General features: G+C 38.5%; 1 protein-coding gene across 1 annotated transcript in view; it reads left to right on the top strand.

Annotated features, from left to right (window-relative positions):
• Positions 1-22784, top strand: part of cenpe (centromere protein E) — a 34228-nt gene extending 11444 nt beyond the window's left edge. The window contains 32 exon segments of the mRNA XM_042750853.1: positions 126-338; positions 700-792; positions 898-981; positions 1063-1356; positions 1437-1658; positions 1742-1810; positions 4648-4731; positions 5254-5409; positions 5689-5910; positions 6177-6377; positions 6455-6673; positions 7064-7285; positions 7373-7531; positions 7797-7886; positions 9821-9904; positions 9991-10107; positions 10197-10376; positions 10484-10636; positions 11012-11092; positions 11174-11275; positions 11365-11547; positions 11631-11846; positions 14402-14608; positions 14688-14891; positions 15181-15315; positions 16607-16719; positions 16837-16934; positions 17218-17326; positions 17970-18163; positions 18166-18222; positions 18297-18353; positions 22301-22784. Of these exon segments, the coding sequence (XP_042606787.1) occupies positions 126-338; positions 700-792; positions 898-981; positions 1063-1356; positions 1437-1658; positions 1742-1810; positions 4648-4731; positions 5254-5409; positions 5689-5910; positions 6177-6377; positions 6455-6673; positions 7064-7285; positions 7373-7531; positions 7797-7886; positions 9821-9904; positions 9991-10107; positions 10197-10376; positions 10484-10636; positions 11012-11092; positions 11174-11275; positions 11365-11547; positions 11631-11846; positions 14402-14608; positions 14688-14891; positions 15181-15315; positions 16607-16719; positions 16837-16934; positions 17218-17326; positions 17970-18163; positions 18166-18222; positions 18297-18353; positions 22301-22425 (4743 nt within the window). The 3' untranslated portion in view covers positions 22426-22784.
• The last annotated feature ends 1924 nt before the right edge of the window (positions 22785-24708 follow it).

The raw sequence follows: 24708 nt of genomic DNA, 5'->3' as shown, positions 1-24708 counted from the left end.
CTGTAGAAATATGATTTTTCTAAACAGTAGTAGATGTATCCACAAACATCTATCAGTAGTTATGACTGTTCTCAGTGCTTTAAATGCTCCGTATTAAAGTGTGTCATGTTTTCTTGCATGTAAAACAGCTAATAGAAGAGTTCAGTGCTGCTGTTTTTGAAAAGGAGCCTCTGCTCTCTGAGAGATCTAACCACCATGAGCAGTCTGATGTGATGGAGAAGATGAAAGCAGAAGTCACATCTTTAACACAAGAACGAGATCAGCTTCAGGAGAGACTACGGGAGCTGGAGAGAGACAATATTCAGATGAAAACACATCTGGAAAAGAAAAATGAGATGGTGAGAGAAGAATAATCATCACTCCTAACTACACCAACACATGTACAAGTAGTTCATTTAAACGGGTCGATCTCAGGTCACATTTCACAAAACCTCAAGAATAATTTTTTACAATAGTTGAGTCATGCATTGACATTTTTCTTTATAGTTTGTTCATAATTCTCATTCTCACCAGCGAGTTTCATTAAATATTCATGACTTTACAGTAAATTACAGTAAAACTGTTTTCTCATTTCAGTCTCCACTACTTAAAATAGTTTTTTGTGTGTGTGTGTGTGTGACGGGTGTGATTTTTATTTTATTTTTTTAAATCCAGTGAACTCTATAATGCAAGTAAAATAAGTGAAAGGTTTTGTTTCAGATTCTGCAGGCTCAGTCAGAGTTGCAGGAACAGCAGCAGCATTTGAACCAAGATCAAGAAGATTCTAGTGAGAACAACTCAATGCTTCAGCAGGTCTGTGACTGACTGTTTTTTTTTTTGTGTGTTTGTTTTTTCTACAAGGATGTGAGGATTTGTCATTTAATCACTCTGTCTCTTATGGTGTAACACATTCTGCAGATTCAGACACTCAAAGAAGAGCTTGAGACTTTATTAGAGCAGAGAAACCAGCTGACATTGGACCTTCAAGAGACCTCTCAACAGGTGGGACATAAGCTGACAATATAAAACTAGCTTTATGTGATGTTGGTCCTAAGCCTTATGAATATTTTTGATGTTTCTCAGGTGTGTGGTCTGTCAGAAGAGCTGCGTTCTATTAGAGAAGAAAGAGACACTTTGTTATCCGCTCAGTCCAGTGTGAATGAAGACCATCAGAAACTGAAAGATGAGACATCTAAAGCTCAGGATCAGCTGCTGAAGATGGAGAGTGATCTGGTTGATGCTCAGCTGAAGGAAGCTGAACTGAGCCAACAGCTCACAGAGACATCAGAACGGCTCCAGAACATCCAGACAGATCTCCAGCACGTCACACAGGAGAACAGCACACTGCTCACATCATTCGAGGAGGCCACACAGAAGGTCTGTTCACACTTATTACTACACACAGTTCCACTAACTACCAGATTGAGTGATTTAACACTGTTGTTACCATGTGTCAGTCGGTGCAGTTGAGTGCAGAGCTGGAGTCTGTTCGTGGAGAGAGAGATGTGCTTTTGTCTGAGAAGATGGAGGAAGTTCAGAGAGACCCAGATGAGATGGAGAAGCTGCGACACACTATTAGCTCAATAACTGAAGAGCGAGAGCAGCTTCAAGAAATTCTACAGGGCCTGAGAGAAGAGAGAGACCAGCTCAAGAGAGACCTTGAAGACACTAATGGGATGGTAAAGGCTGAATTCAGCTGTAGAGTTTTATAATGGTGCATAAATGTTAAAGTAAGGTGTGTATATAGGAAATGTTTTCTCAGCTTATGCAGGTTCAACAGGAACACAGCGGCTCACAGACAGACACACAGCATGATGAACTCCTCCAGCAGGTAATCAGAGACCTTCACAAGCTCTTGATTTGGATCACATCAGATACTGACAGGGGTGTAAAAAGTACTCAAAAATTAAAAAAAAATTTACTCAAAAGTACAAGCATTTGGTTAAAAACATAAAAGAAAAAAGTAAAACTTGAATTTGTACTCAAGTATTCAAATACTCATGTTAAAAGAAAAGAGTTTTTTTATTGTATTGAAGCATCTTAATACAGCGTGAAACTGCTTAAAAATAAACTATAATAAAATAATGTCTTTTTCAGATAGAGAAACAAAGGTTTGGTTAAAGGTTGGGCTTCTAGAATGTTTGAACGATTCTCAGATTTTTTTTTTTTTACGATTCTTAACTAGTCTACTTAAAAAATGTAACTACTACATGATTCAGGTTACTTTTTATCTATTAACCCTTTGGTTAAAGAAAATTATATTCCAAGTGCAACACACATGAAGTTTTCAACATGATGTAAATGTTAAACAGATCAGTTTGTAAATATCTTTGCTGAAAAGATGCAAAAACTACAACTACATATTGTACAGACTTGTCTTATACATATTATGTGTTCAGAAATAATACGAGGAAAATTCTTTTAGAAAATCACAAAAGTCAAGGTAATTCAAATTCAAAATGGCTGAAGGTAAAACACCAGTAAACTTTTATTAACTATAAATGTTCTTTAAAAACAACAGCAGTTTTCAGCCTGTCACCATGATGCAAACATGAAATATCAGACATACAGTAGTAGTTCTATACAGGTTATTTTATTCGATTGCACTGCTTTTCTATTGTTTTTTTTCCTGTGTAAACATGGATGTGGTTGACTGTTTTGCTCGCGTCTCTTGCAGTGTCTCATGCATGAAATGGCATTCTAAAAACACGGGCGCTCAAGTTAAAAAAAAGTTCACTCCCATCTTTTTTTATGTTTTACCTATTCCACTGCCCACATCGCATCTTTGTCAACACAAAAGCGCATTCTGTATAAATGGCGCTTATCGCTATATTTATGGTCCGTAACAGAAGCAAGTAAAAGTACAAGTGGTCATTTTAAAATGTAGTTGAATAAAGTACAGATCTTAATAATAAGACCTTAATAAATACTAAAGTCAGTGCCTCCAGGATTTTGCGATCGCTGAATTTATCGCAAAATCAAGCAAACTCTGCAATTTTTGCAAGAGCTCGCAAATTTTCGTCCCTTGACGTCATCGCAATGTGCATTCAGTCAAAGAAAAGTTTCAAAAATGGAATGAACAGCCTTGCGTTCTCTTCATGACCGATTTACAAGAGCTACATTGGACAAACAAACCGAAAGTGGAACGAATCTGCACTACTCCTTTGGGCTACGCAGAGCAGACCGTTTATCTGCTCGGGCCGGAGCCGTGGGCTGATCTCACTCACGCGACGTGACACCGTTACGCACAGCGCTGGGAGATAGGCCTACAGTGAAGAAAGCAGTCGAATTTGCCACAGAATTGATCACACCCCTGTGAAATCTTGTGAGAAGCATTCAAATTCAGTGCAGAATTCTGCTAAAGCTACAGATATCAGAAAAAACGCCACTGATGTGGAAGCCAGGAAAAACATTGTTCAGTAAACACAAATCACCACCGTTCATCATAGATTTAACAGTAAAACTGCAGGAACAACTTGTGGCAGAAATCATCTAATGTTTTCGAGTGTTTTTAAAAGCCTGACACAACTTTTCTCAGCACTTCAAAGCTTTAAGTATTACCGTATTATTTTAATGTGATGACATTATTTGTTCATGCTCCATAGATTGCCACCATTTATAAAAAAAAAAAGTTATTTAAAAATAAAAAATACATTAAATTACCACTAGTAAATGGCTGCAGAGAAGTACTTATAGGCTTATTAGCCATTTCCACTCCTTAATATATATATATATATATATATATATATATATATATATATATATATATATATATATATATATATATAATAAAATACCATTCTAATACCATTCTATTTTTAAAAAAAATAATAAATCCAACTACCTTTCTAATCTTTCTGTATTCTATCTATTTTCTTTTCATTTATTATACAATTATAAAAAAGACCTCTAACACTAGCTTGCTCTATTCTTTTTCTATTCTATCTGTTTTCTTTTTATTTATTATATTATTTAAATTTATTTATATAAATTTAAATAAATAAATTTTATTTATTTATTTAAATTTATATATATATTTGTTTTATTTATTAAATTATATTTAGACATTATGAATGACAGTAATAAAAGTACATTTTATCAGATGTAATATATTTATTACATCTGTAAGACGTCTGCTAAAGATCTGGAAACATCTGCTGTGTACTCTGATAAAAGAAACAGTTTTACATGCATTCTAATAAATATCTATTTGACATCTGACAGGAAAAGTCTTAGAGACGTACTGCAGATGAACAAGCACTCTAAAAAATACATCTTGCATATGTAAATGCAGACATCAAAAAGATATCTCCGAGATTGAGTACATGTGCGATTATGGTGAGTGCTTTAATGGCACATGGTGCTGGTGTCCTCAAATGTTAATCTGGAGCCCTAAAGTGGTTGTCGAAGTCAGAAAAGTCAAAACAATGTTTGAAGAATGTTATCTGTGGTAAATTTCCACTGCAAAACAGTAAGAAATGCCGCAAATATCACCACAAATTTTGAGAAAAGCCGCAGCAAAATCAGTCAGTCAAAAATCAGAAAGTCCCGCCAAATCCTGGAGGGACTGTAAAGTACAGTAATCAAGTAATATTACTGAAGTATTTTACAACCCTGGATACTGATGATCATGGCTTTCATAATCATGGTGTAAATTGTCTCTCACAGATGCAGCAGCTTCAAGAGGAGCTGGACACCGTGAATGAGGAGAAGAACCAGTTAAAATCTGATCTACAGGAAAATGTTGAAATGGTGAGATGCTTTTGAAAGAACATGAGAAACAGGTTTTCCTCCACATGAGCACATTATTGGTATTCTTCTATAATTTCATGACATTTAAAAATGATAAACCTACCACTAAATGTTGGGGTCTGCTCACCAAGTCTGCATTTATTTGATCAGAAATGCAGTAAAACAGTAATATATTGTAAAATAATATTGGAGTTTAAATAACTGTTTTCTATGTGTAGATGGTAAAATGTAATTTATTACTGTTTTTCAAAGCTGAATTATTGGCATCATTACTCCAGTCTTCAGTGTCAGATGATACTTCAGAAGTCATTCTAATATACTGATTTGCTGCATCATATTTTTGAGGACATTTTTCAACATTCTTTGAATAGAAAGTTCAAAAGAACAACATTTATTTGAAATAGAAAACTTTTGCAATATTAATGTCTTTGCTGTCACTTTTGATCAGTTTAATGCCTTACTCTGGAAGAGCCCGTCATTAAGTGCCTATTTTAATAAATCCTTTTTTTTTCTTAAATGCAGATGATTGAAAATCAAGAGGAGTTGAGAGGAGCTCTTGAGAAGGTGAAAGATCTTCAGAACACCATACGAGAGCTGAAGTCTCAACAAACTCTAATGGAGTCCAAACTCCAGGACTCTGAAAACACATCCCAACAGCTGCAGGAGCTTCATGTTCAGGTAGATCGCGATCATGTGACTGATTGACATGTAGTTCTCATTTACTGTGGTTTTCTGGTTTGACATGGACTGTTGATGAGTGTGTTATTTAAAAATACTAATTTACGTTGTTTGCTTTAGCAATAGGATTATTGATGAAAATGTCTCAACTCTGTTGATGAATAGTTAGGCATTAATCATTATTGGTGCTTGTTGGTGATTCATTGATTGAAAGTCATTTGCAAAAAATGTTGACTTGAGATCAAAAAGTTTAAACTTTATTTGGTTTGACCTGCACAGATGAAGCAGCTGAGAGAGGAGTTTGAGAGTGTGTGCTGTGAACGAGAGCGTCTGCTGTCTGATCGCTCCATCAATACACTCAGTGAAACTGAGATGATGGAGCAGATGAAGACCAGCATCAGCTCTCTGATGGAGGAGCGAGACCAACTCGAGCAGACACTCCAGGGCCTCAGAGAGGAGGTGGAGCAGCTGAGGAGAGAGCTGCAGGAGAGAGACCAGATGGTAAAAATGACAACGGGGAAAATTGAATTGCTTATTCTAGGCTACTCTCATCCTAAAATAGCTTCTATGCATCTGCATACAGATTTAAAATTACATTATACTTAAAATGGAAGTCCAGCACCATGCACAACAAATAATCATTTTGAAATATCCAGCAGTTACAGTTGTGGAAGTATAAACCATCTTAATGTGTTATCAGTTCCTGTGGGTGGGTTTATCCTCTCTGGCTTTCACTTTAATTTTAACGAAGTATTCCCTTCGTTCAGATGGTCCAGTTGAAGTCAGAGCTTCAGTCTGTTTGTGCCGAGAGAGACCGTGTGGCATCTGAAAGAAGCGGAGAGATGGAGAAGATGAGCTCCAGAATGAGCTCTGTGACTGAGGAGCGAGATCAGCTCCTGGAGACTCTACAGCGGCTTACAGATGAGAACACGCAGCTCAAGAGAGACCAGCAGCAACAGGACGAGACAGTGAGACCCTTTTCAGTGTAGTTCTTCTCTGTTCCTGTCTGTTCAAATGTAAATCTCAATTCTCCCATGATTCATAGCTGGTCCAGGTGAGAGAGCAGCTCCAGTCGGCCTGCACTGAGAGAGACAGTCTGCTGTCTGAGAAGAACAATAGCGATCTGGAGAACATGACACTAGAGGAAGTCCAGACAAGCCTGGCTTCTGTCACTGAGGAGAGAGAGCAGCTTCTGGAGATCCTGAAGGTCAACAGAGAGGAGAAGAACCAGCTGAGGAGAGACCTGGAGGAGAAGGAAGAGACTGTGAGTGATTCGAGTCATTCTTCAGTTAGGTTCAATTTTGACAAGCGATAGCCACCCAAAAAATTAAATTCTGCCATTATTTAATCACCCTCATCATTCCAAACCTGTTTGACTTTCTTTCTTTTGTGGAACTTAAAAGAAGATATTTTGAAGAACGATGGCATCCTCACAGTTTTGGTTCCTTTTGACTTCCATTGTGTATTAGTCCATATTATGGAAGTCAATAGAAACTGAAACTGTTTGGTTGCCATCATTCTTCAAAATATCTTTTGTTCAGCAGAAGATTTTGTGGACTGTGAAATAAAAAAAGATGTTTATTTCGGGTACAGCTCCATTATTTTTTCTTAAATCAGAAAAAAATCCCTTGTGTGATCATTTTTCAATTATCAGTTGCTGCAGTTACAAGAAGAGATTCAGTCGTCTTCTGCAGAGAAAGAACAGCTGCTTTCTGAGAGAACAAAACAACAGCAGGAGAAATTAGCAGAGATGAAGATGGCTAAAGCTAACATTGCCTCTCTGACTCAAGAGAGAGACCAGCTGCTGGAAACACTGCAGGGCATGAGAAATGAGAGCGAGCAGCTGAAGAGAGATCAGTTAGAGAAGAGCGAGATGGTAACCAAAGCTTAATGAATACTGTCAGCTTCTGTCTAGTGGAGTTTGACTCTGATCAGAGTTGAATGTATCTCCACTTCCTCACAGATGGAGCAGTTGAGACAGGAGCTGCAGTCCGCATGTGCTGAGAGAGACCGTCTGATGGCAGAGAGAGATGCTGCATGTAACCGATCTGGTTCTTCCTCCAGTATGACGTCTCTAAGTGAGGGAGGAGACCTTCAGGAGATCCTGCAGGGTGTTCGAGAGGTAAGGAATATGTTGGTCCAAAGCGGGCCAACTGGGGCTTGAGGAGTGGTCATGAACAAAGGCAGAGTTTATCTGAGTTAACAGACAGTTGGCACCACATGGGTGGTTTGCCCCATCCAGTCGCCAATGATCGCTGTTGCTCGTGTCGCTGGAAATCACCAGCTCAACACTGAAATGAATGGGATCATGTCGCTTTGTCATTGTGTGTTGCTTGTAGTGTGAACAGAGCTTTAGATTTTGTTTACTCATTAAAATCTCTCTTCAGTTGATTCAGGTCCAAGGAGAGCTCAAACAGAAGAAACATCAGGTGTCTGATCATGCGAGTCCCACGGGGAAACCGAAAGCCCTTGAGCAGGTACGTAACTGTTAGGGGTGGTCGGTTCAACTTACTCACGGTTCGGTTTGTATCACAGTTTCGGTATGGTTCGGTATGTGCTATGTTTAGGCAAAAACTATACTGTCAAATAAAATTAACGAAATCTAATTACAAGCAACTGCACAAATAAATACAATAGATTAAATATACAAATAAAATAAACAGTGATTTTCAGGTTTTTTAGGTAGATCTAACATTAGTTTTTAGGTACAGAAATTGAGTAAAGTAATGAAATGTAAAACAGCATTGCATATTTGACTGTATAAATTAAAGATTAATCTTGATTAAAGTTACAAAAGCTATTCAATCAAGAGCAGTGAGTAATTTCTTTGTTGTTGCTGTTTGATTCATATTAAGAAAGTGCTGTCACTTTAAGAGAATGCACTGATACAGTATGTTCAGCTGGCTATGTCTGGTGTAGGATACTTACCAAGATGGGCATTTTGACAATTTTGTGTGAATTTGTCTATTTAAACACAATACTTCAGAGAACGCTTACTATTTGCGCACGTTCTGAGGGGCAGGTTTGCGTGCTTCCGATGAGCACATGCACAAATCTTCTCACTGTGCGTGCAAGCTCATGTCCTCTGGATCTTAAATGTTTAAACTTGCAAAACTTAAATGAGTTTAGCTTAAACACGGATATCAACGTGTGCTGTTCAGGTCTCATCTGTGCGCGCACGCCTCAGCACCCAGGTGATGACGGAATAAATGCTCATACTCCAGCATACGGCATTCGCATTGAACGAGTGATGGTTTATTCCTTTTTTTTTTTTTCATTTCTATTCTTGTAATGTATTGGGAAGCCAGAATGCGCATCCATCAACAAACGTATATTAGCTGAACCCTGTTTGTTTTACGTGTTATTTATAGCAAACCATATTACCGATGCGTTGTCAGATTAAAGTTAAACCGCGGTCCCAGCTCATGCCGAACCGTGTGTGGAGAAGAGTACGGTTTGATTTTTTTTTTTTTTTTTTTTTTTTTTTTTCACGAACCGTTCCATCCCTAGTAACTTTCTGTGTGATCTTTTAATGCAAGAGACATTTTAGCACATAGTATGTACAGGGTTTCTGCAGGTCTTCAAAAGGTCTTAAAAATTTCCAGCTTTCAAAGGCTTTAAAGCCTTAAAAGGTCTTAAATCTGAGCAGAAAGTCTTAAATTTATAAAGTCCTTAGTCAAAAAAGTAAAAAAAAAATATTAATAATAATCTTCCACTGTATTTTTGTCTTGTTTCAGTACAAATATCTGAACATCCTTAAATCAAAATACATTTACTTGGAATGCAAAATGAAGATGTGAATTCTGATGTGTTTTCTGAAAAATAAATTTTTAGAGGTTGTGTTGTCAGACATTGTAATGTTGTTAAAGAGTTACTCCATCCCAAAATGAAAATTTTGACATTATTCACTTACCCCCATGTCGTTCCAAACCCGTAAAAGCTTCATTCGTCTTCGGAACACAATTTAAGATATTTTGGATGAAAACAGGGAGCCTTGAGTCTGTCTCATAGACTGCCAAATAAATAACAGTGTCAAGGTCCAGGAAAGTATGAAAAGCATCGTCAGAATACTCCATCTGCCATCAGTGATTCAACCATAACGTCATGAAGTGACGAGAATACTTTTTGTACACGAAGAAAACAAAAATAACGACTTTATTCAACAATTCCTCTCCTCTGTGTCTCTCCAAATCAGCATAGCACCATTTTGGCAATTCTGAGCAGTACGCAGATGGCACTCTTCCGTACACTCTTCTGTATCAGCCGCGCTGCGTCAATGCGTTGTTTGCTTTTAAACCAAAGCGTAAATACATGTAAAAAACGTATCCTTGTGGCATGGCTGATACAGAAGAGTTCCTTACCATACCCATTCTTCATGTTCTGTGTTTTATTTCTTTGTGATCTCGTCCAGATTCAAGCCCTCACTGAGGAGATGGAGTCTCTGAGGAATCAGAGGGTGGTGCTCAGGAAAGACCTTCAGGAGGCAACTGAGATTGTGAGGCTTCATGTCGTCAGTGTAATGTCATCTGAGCTCCACACAGCACATCTGACTCAACTGACTGTTTTTATTCTTTCCTGTAGTCTAAAATGTATCAGGATTTACTGCACGTTACTAAGGAGGAGCTGAAGCAGCAGCAGAAAGAGAACGCAGAACTGATGGAGCAGAGTGCTGCGAAAGAGTCTCAGCTTCAGCAGCAGGTAAGCGCTGTTAGACACGGTTTAACAATCCTTAAATAAGACAAGTGAATGATTAAATACTGGAAATCTCTTATTCTGTTTCCTCTCAGTTGAGTCAAATAAGTGAAGATCTCTCAGCTTTACGAGTCCAGCACAACACAGAGATCCAAAACCTCCAATCAAAGCTCACCTCACTTACAAAAGTGAAGGATGAACTCCAGGACACGCTAAAGAGAACCAGAGAGGAGGGAGAACAACTGAGACAGAATCTTCAAAAGACTGAGGAGATGGTAAGCTTGTTACTAGTTTCTGTGGTGCATGGTGGTCATTTCAGTTTAGACCACTCACACTGCAGTGAAAGCAGCTCATTTCTTAAAATAATTTGTTGTTTCTTTAGAAAAACCGGTTGACAGGGGAGCTGGGGTCTCTCACTGACATGAAGGATCAGCTGGAGAATAAGACGCATACTGAGCAGGTCCTTGAGTCTTTAAGAGATGTCACGAAAGAGAGAGATCAACTCAAACAAGAACTGGAGGGAAAAATGGAGAAGGTGAGGTCTTAAAATGTGCTGAAAAGAGTGGCTGAACTAATAAATCACACTCCTAAACACTGGATCTGAAATCAGGTCTTTTGGTGGGTGTGAGCTGGTTTTTGGACTAAAGGTTCTTTATTGTGGAAAAAGGTTCTTAAGATGATTAAAATGTTCTTCACACTAAGAAAAAAAATGGTTCTTTTAAGAACTGCTCACTGAAAGGTTCAAAAATGGATCTTCTGTGGCATCACTGTAAAAACACCCTTTCGGAAGCTTAATTTTTAAGAGTGTATGTGACTTTAGATCATATTCCAGTGCAGTCTGGGTTGTAGGAAGGTGTTCACTGGTCAATAAGTCTGTTTATGTTAACATTGTCGTCATACTCCACCACAGCTGACACGCATTGAATCAAAAGCAGAGCAGCTGAAAAAGCAGAAGATCCTCCTGGAATCTGAAGTCCATTCCCTCAGTCAGGTGTGTGTCTTCTTTTCATGTTCTTACCTAGAATAACCAGTTCCTTTCACTTGTTTTAAGCCAGGTGTCACTGTGTTTCAGTCTCTCACTGAGGTGAACTGCAGTGTGTCTGATCAGAGGCAGTCCAAACACAGATCTGGATATCTGGTTCCTGAGATTGATGCGGCTGATCAGAAGATGCAGGTAAATGCTGATGTTAACTGTGTGTGTGGTCTTCTCAAGACTTTGATCTTCTTCAATAGTCTGATTTGAGGTTTTACTTCTATGTGAAGGTGGCCTTTGCAAAGCTCCAGCAGATCATCGACCGTCCCACTAACGCTTTATCTGATGTGAACCGTGAAGAATGGGCTGTGATCTTTCAGCTGGTGCCATTCATTCCAAAGGATCAGAGAACAGTCCATGACAAACACACCAAGAAAACAACCAGACTGAACCACGTGCTGATCAAGATTGCGGTAAGAATCAGCAGAGACACAAATCACAACAGTGGATGTTTTGCAAAATTAAGAAATGCTCACAGAAGGAAAAAACATTATAGGAGGCATACAAGAGACTGGCGCTGCGCTACAAGACCCACTTTGAGACGGAGGTGCAGCGTGACGTGTCCTTGTTTGAGGAATCTCGACTACAGGACTTGCTCGTGCTCATGGCTCAGACTCCATCACAGTCTTTCCGATCACTCCAGGATGACTTCCAGCAGCTCTGGGATCAGAGACTGTCACGTCTGTTGGAAAGACGTCAGCAGTACTTGCAGGTATGATCATGTTTATTGTTTATAAACACTAGCTGCATTTCCACTATCGGGCCAAAAGTGAGCATGCTACTGCATCCCAGGGTTAGAAACATTTCCACTGTCATTCCTGGGGTTTGAGTGAGCCTCATCAGGGCTTCCTCTGGGCCACCAGCAAGGGATTTTTGACCTGCCAAATACCTTAGTCCAAAGCGGGTCAACAGGGGATTGAGGAGTGGTGATGAACTAAGGCAGAATTTATCTGAGTTTGGAGACAGTCGGCACAGCTTCTCATTTCCCGTTTTTTCATATGAAACTACCAGCTAACATCAACATTTGCCTGATGGTTAGAGAGTCGGACTTGCAATCCAAGGGTTGTGAGTTTGAGTCTCGGGCCGGCAGGAATTGTAGGTGGGGGGAGTGTACAGTGCTCTCTCCACCCTCAATACCACGACTGAGGTGCCCTTTTCCAAAGCACCGAACCCCCAACTGCTCCCCAGGCGCCGCAGCATAAATGGCTGCCCACTGCTCCGGGTGTGTGTTCACGGTGTGTGTGTGTGTTCACTGCTGTGTGTGTGCACTTTGGATGGGTTAAAAGCAGAGCACAAATTCCGAGTATGGGTCACCATACTTGGCTGTATGTCACGTCACTTTCACTTTCTTTTCACTTTTATAAGTGACTCAAACTCTCAGTATGTCCTGTAAATTATTTAAACATAAAACCAAAAAAACGCAATTCACAAGCCCTTATTGAACCATGTTGTACCGAAGGGTTCAATATTATATTGAGAATTGTGGCAACCCTAATCTGCATTATGATGTGGAAAATTTCATATACTCTGTGTAACTCATGTAAGTCTGGTTTTCTGTCCGTGAGCTCCCTCTGCTGCTTTGTCTCCCGTCTCACAACAGTATAGTGAGACAGGAGACGGCGCTTAAACCTTCGGATTACGTAATTACATGAAAAATAATAAATGCCCATTTTTTTCTGAAGAAATGTGGCATAAATATATGAGTTTATCAGTGTTTCCTATTGTGTTATACGTGTACACATTTAGATTTAAAAGCAGGGTTTCATGCATTCTTGTCATAACAAATAAATAGAGCATCTGTGACTGAAGAAGTATGTGTGCTCTCTTCTTATGTGGAATGATGATAAATATATTTAAAATAACTATTATGTTTTTTACCATTTTACCTTCATTGAATGTAGTGTTGCTGGAAGGTAGTAAGTAATGCTAGTCCGCCAATCAGCATGTGCTTCAAAACATTGATGTTTTTTACACTATCAATAACATTTGCTTTTCAAGGAGGAATAAGCTGGTTGGCCAAATAGTCCCTTCAGGACTAAGACACTTGTTCATTTCCCTAAATTAATGAAATATAAACTGTTATACTTATAACCATGTATACATTTTTAAACATTTAAAATGCATGAAAATAAATATTTTCTATTACTTCATCACTCTTGAAATGACCTGTACACTAACCCTCATACTTGCATAACAATAGCAGTCTATTTATTTAGTGGTCCAAGTTGAAGTCAGTATGTATATTAATGACAATATGGGACAAATATAATGTAATTTAGTGGCGGCAGGTGCTGCGCGCTGCCGGTATGTACAGTCAGACAAAATGACGTGCACAGTTATCAAAGGCATGAGTGAGCGTACAGTCGTGGGAAATGTGTTCGGCAGTTAAAGACTCGACGCAGCGCGTATGTCTGTGGAGTGCGTGTTATTAGAAACAATGTGCTCAGTAATTGAAGAGGCAGGGGCGGCGTTTCTGTTATTTGGTTTGTGACATCCTTTACGGGAAACACTGAATCGTCAGAACACCAGCACAAGGCTGCTCACAGCGCTTGGTCACGTGTCGCACCAGAACCGTTTTCGGAACCGAAATTTAGAAATTGCTTACGGTTCCGGTTCTTTAAAAAAAAAAAAACAGAACCGGTTCTGAATAAGAATAAGAAAGTAATAAATTACAAAAATTTTATCATAAATCATTGGTAGATAAAATATCGATGCTGGAGTCTTTAAGTCTTTATTGAAGGACCAAACATCTGCTGCTTTTAAGTTTGTTTTGCAATATAGTTAGTGTTCATTCATTCACTGGTAAAAAGGTGGGATTGTGTGTCGTTTGCTTCAGGGAGGCGTGTTAAGGGCAGGTTTTAGAGTATTGCTGGTCTGACAGTGGAAACGCTACTTGAGGTGCAAGGCTATGGCTCGTTGTTAGCCCTGGCTCGCACTAGCCTGTCAGTGGAAAAGTGGCTTCTGTTCACATTCACTACAGAAACAAATCTAGTTGATACATTTTTAGTTTGTCATATCTGAACTTTGCAACATTGACACTGACATTAGAATCAATAGTGATCTGAATAATGACACTATTGTTTTCTGTAGAGCTGCTTTACAGTATTATTAATTTTGTAACATTAACACTGTTATTTACCTGTTTACTAGTGTGAAGCAGCTTTGGAACAATATGTATTGTATAAAACACTGGAAATAAATGTATTAACTATGTTTCAAAGTTACTTTGTGGTACTAATGTATCTTATTTTTGTGTGTGTGGATCAGAAACTGGAGGCTGGTCTAAAGGTTCTGGAGGATGGTCTAGCCAAACATGAAGTGATGGTGTCAGAGGAGCGTAAGCACAGGACTCGTGCACTGGAGGAGCTCAGATCTCTACTCAGATCTCCTCAGACTGCTGCTATTGTACAGCTGCATGAGCGACAAATCGCTCGGCGTACCAAAGCGACAGAGCGTCTCAATACGTTTTATTTTGTAAGCAATGCATATGTTTTGAAATGGTTTTATGTGTTTTTGTTCTGCACCTTTCCTGACCATAAGTGCTCGTCAACAGGCTCTGTTGAATGAATGTGACGCTGCGATTTCCCCCCTCAAATTGTCCTCTGCTGAGTCTGAGCAGCGGCTGAAGGATCACAGAAGAGAGACTATAACTCTGCTTCAAGCTCAACACGGCACCCTGCCCAAAACTGAGACTGAACTTCTGCAGGACAATCAGCGTCTGTCACTGCAGGTGCAGCAAACCCAGAAACAGATGGAGGTATGGAGACCAGCAATGTTATGCAGGCTTAAAGTCAGCATGAAATAAAAAATTACACTGTTTACTAATTGATTTATCCATGGATTTTCTTTTCTTTTTTACCTCGTCATTTTTTATATTAATTTTTGTAACTGGATCTTCTGACTAAAACAATGCATTTTTTCTCTGGTGATGCAGGACTTTTCCAGTCACTTAGTGTGCATAAACTCTGCCATCAACACAGTGACAGTGTTACAGAACGTGTTGTTTTTAAAGGCATCCAAACTTAGAGTTGTTGTTTGTCTGACAGGATATTCAGGAGCAGATGAAAGAACTGAAGGTCCAGGCTGATGCCTCAAATCTTCAGCTTCAGGAACTTGGTGGCCAGCTAAAAGAGAAAGAAGCCCTCCTCCAGAGCTTACAAAACAAACTTAAAGAGTCAGAGGTTGGTTAATAGTTGAGTCTGTGCTGGTCATGGTACATGCTTGAGGTTTGAGTCTATAAAACAGAAGCACATCTATATTCTGTAGAAACATGCTGAGATCATTGCAACACATTTTAGTTCAGCAGCATATTTTTACTTTTCCTAATTGAATGCTGAATTAGGGACGAGCATTTTTCAAAAATATTGTATACAAATATTTGGGCTCGTAAAAAACGAATATTCGAATATTTGTTTATTTAAATGGTATTTAACGAGAAAGACATTATTTTTTTTTTAATAAATACGTTTTTGTCACCATTTCTGAACAAGTTTATGATTAGGCATTATACACAAAGTTCTACAAAAACGTTATGTTATATCTCAAGGTTTTCTTTTGGTTGAAAACATGTTTAAATAAATAATAAATATAAATATATAAATTATATATATATATGCATTTAAGCTCAAGCAGAGTTAACGGAAAAAAATAAAGCACACCATGCCAATTACAGTACGAAATGTACATACACTCGAGTCAGCCTATGTTTATCGTGTTTATATTGCCTCACATGCTAATGTTGAGAAAAACATTACTATCCACATGAAAGTTAGCTCCTCAGTCTGAGAACAATAAGAATGTGTGCCGACACAGACGTTGCAGAGAAACACAGATAACTGTGCTAAGCAAAGTTTCTTACAATGCTTTGTGTTTTCTGTTCTTAAACCACTCTCCCTCGAGGAAACTTAAAGGAAGCATATGTCTCAATCATTTTGCTATCACATGAGCTCTCTTCTCGGCTCACTCGGGTACAGCTGCGCTTACCTGCAGTCGTGAATGCAGTGATGGACAGTCTTTCCTCAGGCGACTGGTGTTTGGATTTCATGGGATTTTCTCATTGTGGTGGTGATACTATGAGTTTCACTGATTCATTTGATCAAAAGTAATTCCATTTTGTAAGATAATTTTGATCAAATAATTCCAAACTGCAAGCCAGACGACAACATTCTGTGATCAAATAAAATCAAATTGTTAACACACTCCACAGAACCACCCAGTGCATTTAGTTATAACTGACTTTTAGTTTGTGTGCTTAGGATTTATCATGTATTGCCTACATTTACGGCCAGCAAGCCAACATGTAGTTAACACTGAATAGTGTTTTTATTTTTCGAATAATTACAGATTGAATATTTGACTATTTGTGCATACCCCTATACTGAATATAATGTGATGATCATTTTGTGACAGAATGCAGTTTTTGATTCTCTGAGTGCAAATCATGCTTGATTTTCCTCTAAATTTGTCCTGCAGGTTCTGGCTAAGAGGAGCATGACACCAGGAGCTGCTGAGCTTGCCACCCTAAAAGACAAACTTGTCAAAATGGAGCTGGATCACATTGCAGTCACAACTAGTCATGAAAAGGAGTATGTGTGCCATCCCACTGCTGAAATAAGCCTGGTTATTAGCCACTTACTCCTTTGATGTACAGTTTCGTCTGGGACGAGTGAATTTAACATGTTTCTGTGATTGTTTTATTCTAGAATTGCACAGATGAGCTCCATGTTGGAGCACAGAGCCGATGTCATCCGCAAGCTGAAAGAGACCCTGAGGAAAATGCAGCAGGACGATGAACAGTCATGTAAGACAATTTGATAAGTCAATGTCGGACTGAATTCACAAATGACTGATTACGTAGAGCACAACTGACTTCCAGTGATTGGATAGTTTAGTTAGGTTAGGGTTAAAAAGCATCTTGAAAACTTATGGAGACAAACCTTTTTTTTTTTCTTCAGTGATGAATCATTAACAATAAGAGCAAGAACATGAATCGAGAAAGTGTTGTTGTGACTTTCTAAGTGATTTGTGCATATCTTTCTTGACTTCATTTTTCACCATTTGATCTGTGTAAATGTCTTCTACAGTCACAGATGGTGATGAGTTTGACCTTAAATTGGGCTCAAGCACCAGAGCGGTCACGTCCCTCAAAGAGAAGATGGAGGAGCTGCAGAAGAAGAACACTCAGTTTGAGAGGTAACCACACTGAAACATCACTTCATATCTGCTGTGGTCTGCACTTGTGTTTTTGACACTGACCACTTTCATGCAGCGTCAGATCTGTCCCTTCAGTTATTTCCTGTCTTAAGGCAAGATTAACTGAGATGCAAAATGATCAAATTAAGTCTTGCTTTCTGTAAAACTGAGCTAAATTAAGTTTTATTAAGTTAAGTTATGCTTAAAACAAGAACAAATATCTGTCAGTGGAAAATGAAAACTAATTTTCCCATCGAATTAAAGTTGATTACTCTGAACCCGTTGGCAGATATTTGGTCTTGTTTTAATCAAACTCACTTCATTTTAATGATTTTCTCATAAAACAAGACTTGTTATAGTAAACGTATCTTTAGACATTTGCACTGGAAAATAAGACAAAAACACTGACGGAGAACATCTTTTTCTGCAGTGTGATTAGAAGTTACAGTAAAAGTTACATTACAAAACTTTTACTTTTAGAGACATACTTAAGTATTGTGTTCCTTTCGGTTTATTCATTCAATTTTCTTTACTTGGTCTTAAAAAGTCTTAAATTTACCTCCATAAACCTTGTCTCCTCTCTGTCTATAAATAAGTGGCAGAAGCCCATGAATCAAACATCTTTGAACTGTTCCTTATGTAGTCTGGTGAGCAAGCAGCAGGAGGAGATCAACAAATGGAAGCGGCGAGCGTACAAGTTGAAGGAGTGTAATCGAGATGCTCCATGCACCCCGACCAAACGCCATCCTCCTCTGACGGAGACTGAAGTCAACTCGCCAAAGAGGACGTTCCTGGACTCTCCAAAGAGCAAGTTCTTCGACGTGCGCTCCAAAGTTCCATCACCCTCAACCATCCCACGCAGTTCTTTGATAACTCCAATCTTGGGACGATGCCAGGTATGTGAGGGCTGCGTCTCATGCAGTGTCTCATACAGTCACACACAGATCAGTTACTAGTGTTTTCATGTTAGAGGTTTCCTGTATGCTGGGCGAGCCCATCATGGATTCTTCAGACAGTGATGAAGAGGGTAAATGCACGTGTGAGGTGTTATGGGTGGTGTTTTTCACACACTCCAGTGCTTTCAGAACAGTGTTTAACTGGCCGCAATGTGAAGCTCCCAAATCCAGTACCTTCTGATTGGCTGTGGTTATGTGGTGTCATGGAGAAATTTCACTTTAAGTGTGGAATGAGAAACTGTTCGTCACTCAAATCTTGTCTGGTTAGGAAACAGTAGGGTTGCATGATGATTTGTTTTTTAATTATGATCATGATTAATGCATCTCACGATTTATTAAGCATAATCGTCTGTGATATTTGACCTCTGGTTGTTCATCCTGAAGGCGTTTCATTGTAATTTGGCACTTGCGCTATCTTCTAACAAGCCTTCATGGTTGTGGTCGCTAGATTTCAAGAGTTTATATCCCCCAATGGGAGCTCTTCTCTTAAAGGGCACTTTCTTTTTCTCTTTGCAACCCTCTACATTGTGAGTAAATCACTCGCATATGCAACTAAATCTTTACTCTAGGTGACTAAATTATGTCTAATATCAGCCAATAGCTAAGAAATTCTCAGATTTTACTCGCTATGTGTGAGTTGGATGCTAAGTATAAGTATAGCACTTGCCGAACACTGACTGAGCGCTTCAGAGTTTCACTCTCTGTCATTCGATCTGTGCTTTTTTTTCAGTTCATCTCAATGGATGCGCAGCGCACCTATATTTGATGTAACGGCGCATGACTCGCTGTTACTTTGACTCACACACATGCAAATAGAGAGTAAGCGAGAGAGTCTTAGTGCGATTTATACTGTTCTTATTAGTAGATTTCAGTCTGGTGAGTAAACGAAAAAATTTACTAGCCAATGGCAATTCAATTGCAAAGGTGTCCATAGAGGGTTGCTTTGTCAACTTTAGTTAGTGTGTAATGTTGCTGTTTTATCACAAAAAAGATCTGCAAGGTTACAAAGCTCAAAGTCCACACCAAAGAGAGATATTCTCTTTAATAGACACATTTGAAGAACTGCAACAAATGGCTAGAATTTCCGGAACACACTATATGTGCCAGTCAGTTAACCAATCGGAGAACATTTCCTATTTCATATGGTGGATTTTCATCAAAACAGGAACTAAATGGCATGTTTGAGAGACTGCAAAAAGAGGTGCTGCAATAATAATGTAAACTAAACTTTAACTAAACCTGTGAACAAACCATAAGTCGATGTTTTTTTTTTTTTTTATTTGTGTTTATGTGAAAGTGCAATAATTCTGAAGAAGTGTAAAAATAAATAATAACATTGTGAGATATGCACTAAGCAAAATTATAAATGCAACAATTTTGTTTTTGCCCCCATTTTTCATGAGCTGAACTCAAAGGTCTAAGACTTTTTCTAGGTACACAAAAGGCCTATTTCTCCCAAATACGGTTCACAAATCTGTCTACATCTGTATTAGTGAGCACTTCTCCTTTGCCAGGATAATCCATCCACCTCACAGGTGTGGCATATCAAGATGCTGATTAGGCCGCATGATTAATGCACAGGTTTTACTGTATTGGGGGGTCCAAAAACCAGTCAGTATCTGGTGTGACCACCATTTGCCTCACGCAGTGCAACACATCTCCTTCGCATAGAGTTGATCAGGTTGTTGATTGTGGACTGTGGAATGTTGGTCCACTCCTCTTCAATGGCTGTGCAAAGTTGCTGGATATTGGCAGGAACTGGAACACGCTGTCGTATACACCAATCCAGAGCATCCCAAACATGCTCAATGGGTGACATGTTTTCAGCTTCCAGGAATTGTGTACAGATCCTTGCAACATGGGGCCGTGCATTATCATGCTGCAACATGAGGTGATGGTCGTGGATGAATGGCACAACAATGGGCCTCAGGATCTCGTCACGGTATCTCTGTGCATTCAAAATGCCATCAATGTAATGCACCTGTGTTCGTTGTCCATAACACATGCCTGCCCATACCATAACCCCACCGTCATCATGTGCCACTCGATCCACAACGTTGACATCAGCAAACTGCTCACCCACATGACGCCATACATGCTGTCTGCCATCTGCCCAGTGAAAACCGGGATTCATCCGTGAAGAGAACACCTCTCCAAAGTGCCAGACCCCATCGAATGTGAGCATTTGCCCACTGAAGTCGGTTACAACAACGAACTGCAGTCAGGTTGAGACCCCAATGAGGATGACGAGCATGCAGATGAGCTTCCCTGAGACGGTTTCTGACAGTTTGCCCAGAAATTCTTTGGTTATGCAAACTGATTGTTGCAGCAGCTGTCCGGGTGGCTGGTCTCAGACGATCTTGGAGGTGAAGATGCTGGATGTGGAGGTCCTGGGCTGGTGTGGTTACACATGGTCTGCGGTTGTGAGGCCGGTTGGATGTACTGATAAATTCTCTGAAACGCCTTTGGAGATGGCTTATGGTAGAGAAATGCACATTCAATTCACGGGCAACAGCTCTGGTGGACATTCCTGCAGTCAGCATGCTAATTGCACGCTCCCTCAAAACTTACGACATCTGTGGCATTTTGCTGTTTGATAAAACTGCACATTTTGGAGTGTTTTTTATTGTTGCCAGTCTAAGGCACACCTGTGCAATAATCATGCTGTCTAATCAGCATCTTGATATGCCACACCTGTGAGGTGGATGGATTATCTTGGCAAAGGAGAAGTGATCATTAAGATAGATTTGTGAACAATATTTGAGAGAAATAGGTCTTTTGTTGTATACATTAAAAAAAAAAAGTCTTAGATCTTTGAATTTAACTCATAAAAAATGGGGCAAAAACAAAAGTGTTGCATTTATATATTTATTCAGTGTATATTAGGGCTGGTAAGCGATTCAGATTTTTAATCTAATTGATTACATGATGTGGTGATTAATAAGTCTAATTAATGGCAAATTAATAGCACATCAAACTTGGCTCAGAAATTACTCCCAAAAGATAAAGTCATTGTTGTGTAAAGCATCAAACAGACATTACAAAAAGTAGCTTCAGCAATAAATATTTTGATTCTACATAACATTTATTAGATATACTCTTTTGGACCATGAGAGTGAGTAAATGATGACAACATTTTAATTTTTTGGTGGGTGAACTATATATTTTTTATTATTATTACTATGGAAATAAGAAATTATTTCTTTAATGAAATGATGCTCTAAATAAACTAAAACTGCCAGTAAGTGGTGGTAAATGTCTTAATGAATAGGCTTAAATAGGTACTGCGAGAGCGATTAGAGAGCAGACGACTCTTTAAGCTTTTGAATTGCTCTCGCTGTACTTTTGATGTCATACACCGATCGGTCTGTGCAGTGCCACTTCAAATCCAACAAGCCTAATGGTTCACCCAATTTGTTCAAAACTTTAAGAAATTAAATGCCTGTGCGTATTGCTCGGAGACAAACAGTTCAGCTTTGTCTTTATATTTTCATTGTCAAAATTTAGCAAAACAGATAAACTTGTCTAAAATAACACAATAATATTAACTTCTTATTTATTGAACTGTTGTATAAGATCATTATCACATCTGCACTGTGATATTGCTTAACTATATGATGTAAATATGAGACATATATATCCATTATATATGTCCATTATCCATATATCCATTATCATGCAGCCCTAATACATTGGTGCCTGATTTCTTCACTACTGTCACCTGATGGAGTTGGAGATCTTTGGCTTGGCTTGTTGGTGTTTAAAAGACTATTCAGAATTATATTATTGATTTAACTGCACTGCCACTACTGAATGAGAAAACAAACATGAACAGGGTTGATCTGAATATTGACACTGTTGTCTTCTGTAGCTGCTTTACAGCTAAAATAATTGAATTTTACATTAGCACTGTTATTTTCCTGTTTATTACTGTGAAGCTGCTTTGACACTATCTGTGCTGTAGAAATAAATGTGACTTGACTTAGGTCCCTAACTCTGTCTGTTGTTTTCATTTTAGATTCCAGTTCCAGCACAGCTGTTGCATCAGATGCAGCACCAGTAGACGACTGGTGGCAGATTCCTAATGCTTTGCCAGAAAAGCCTGACGCTAACACGAATGCTAACGCTTGCCCAACACAGTGATCTTGGATCTGTTTTGCCGTCCCTTTTGCTGTCTGTTGGAAAGTTAATTTGAGATAAAAGTCCTTGGAGTCCAATCATTCACCAACTGATGTAGAATGTTAAACATGTCCTGAGATAATGACATCTTCTAAACTCATCCACCATCTGTCCTGCTGTGGAAAATCAGAAATCAGGAAGCTCTTTATGATGCATCAAACTGATGTTCATCTTGACAGCCGGAGATGCACCGCAGTAAACATCCAGTGAGCACTAACAACTATACTCAACTCTGCAGTCATTGTTTGTCTTTTTTTGTGTATGTTAGCTTTTTTTCTCGTTTTAATGTTTTATGTAAATAAAGTCAGCGTTTTAAATGTAAATTTGTTTTGTGTTGATTTGCATTTTGTCTTTGAGTGGTTTATATTCTCACATTCACAAAGCAGCAGAAGAATCACTTGGGGTCATGAACTTCCTATTTTGATTATTTTTTACTGTTCTCTGAGGTCCACTTAAAAATGTTATCAAGATTTTTACATCAAAAAAGTCATAGTTTAGAAGTAATACCCTATTTTATCTAAAAGTTTTTAGAACTTAATGGGAATTTTGTTTGATTTTTCGGGGTGGATTGTAGACTCATAAGTAACCGCTCACTGCTATGATTGGCTAACAGTTGTGTATGTTTGACAGCCTACACCCTACATGGATAGACGCTGCTGTGATTTAGGCTAAAAACACATAAATACTCCATACATATCAAACGATCTGTAATCTGTAAATCTGCAGAATAACATAGGTTTCATAGACAATTGGACAAGCTTTTGTGGTAGCCTCACGTCACAGAAGTCAGCACATAGAAACGCTTTCACCTAGATATCACATTATAGAGACTGTCTGTTCCTCGAACTAGAAAATACAAAAAAAACGTCCAAACAAATTTAAGAGTAACAATTTAATTGAGGTTCAACAAATAAAAAAACAGATGCAATACGGATAAACAAATGATAAAGCTTGGCTTATTGAATATCAGGTCCCTTTCTACAAAAGCACTTTTTGTAAATGGTATGATCACTGATCATAACCTAGATGTGCTCTGTTTGACAGAAACCAGGCTAAAACCTGATTACATTATTTTAAATGAGTCTAACCCCCAAGATTACTGTTATAAACATGAGCCACGTCCAAAAGGTAAAGGGGAAGTGTTGCTTCAATTTCTAACAATGTTTTCAGTATTTCTCAGAGGGCGACTTCAAGTATAACTTGTTTGAAGTAATGGTGCTTCATATAATGTTATCCTGAGAAACAAGTGTTAATGATAAAACTCCTGTGATGTTTGTACTGGCTTCTGTATACAGGCCATCAGGGCACCATACAGACTTTATTAAAGAGTTTGCTGATTTTATATCCGAGTTAGTGCTAGCTGCAGATAAAGTTTTAATTGTTGGTGATTTTAATCTCCATGTTGATAATGAAAAAGATGCATTGGGATCAGCTTTTATAGACGTTCTGAACTCTATTGGGGTTAGACAACACGTCTCAGGACCTACTCATTGTCGAAATCATACTCTAGATTTAATACTGCCGAATGGAATTGATGTTGATGGTGTTGAAATTATGCAGCCAAGCGATGATATCTCAGATCATTATTTAGTTTTGTGCAAACTTCATGTAGCTAAAACTGTAAATTCTAATTCTTGTTACAAGTATGGTAGAACCATCACTTCTACCACAAAAGACTGCTTTGTAAGTAATTTTCCTGATGTATCCCAATTCTTTAGCATATCCAAAACCTCAGAACAACTTGATGATGTAACAGAAACTATGGACTCTCTCTTCTCTAGCATTTTAAATACAGTTGCTCCTTTACGTTTAAGGAAGTGTAAGGAAAACAGTCTGGCACCGTGGTATAATGAGCACACTCACACCCTAAAGAGAGCAGCCCGGAAAATAGAGCGCAGCTGGAGGAAAACCAAAACTAGAGGTTTTTCGTATTGCTTGGCAGTAAAGTAACCTATCCTACAGAAAAGCATTAAAAACTGCTAGATCTGATTACTTTTCGTCTCTTTTAAAAGTAAAACATAACCCCAGGTATTTATTCAATACAGTGGCTAAATTAACGAAAAATAAAGCATCAAGTGTTGACATTTCCCAACAGCACAGCAGTAATGACTTGACTTGAACTACTTTACTTCTAAAATCTATACTCTATATCTATAACCCTTCTAAAATCTATAATCTATAGATGTCATTATCTCAGGAGAAAATTGTAACCATGCAGCCATCAGCTACAGTATCACATCAGACAGT

The sequence above is a fragment of the Cyprinus carpio genome, chromosome A1, assembly GCF_018340385.1.
Source record: "Cyprinus carpio isolate SPL01 chromosome A1, ASM1834038v1, whole genome shotgun sequence".
Taxonomy (NCBI): Eukaryota; Metazoa; Chordata; class Actinopteri; order Cypriniformes; family Cyprinidae; genus Cyprinus; species Cyprinus carpio.
The sequence above is the reverse complement of the archived record's forward strand: the minus strand, read 5'-3'. Positions and strand labels throughout refer to the sequence as shown.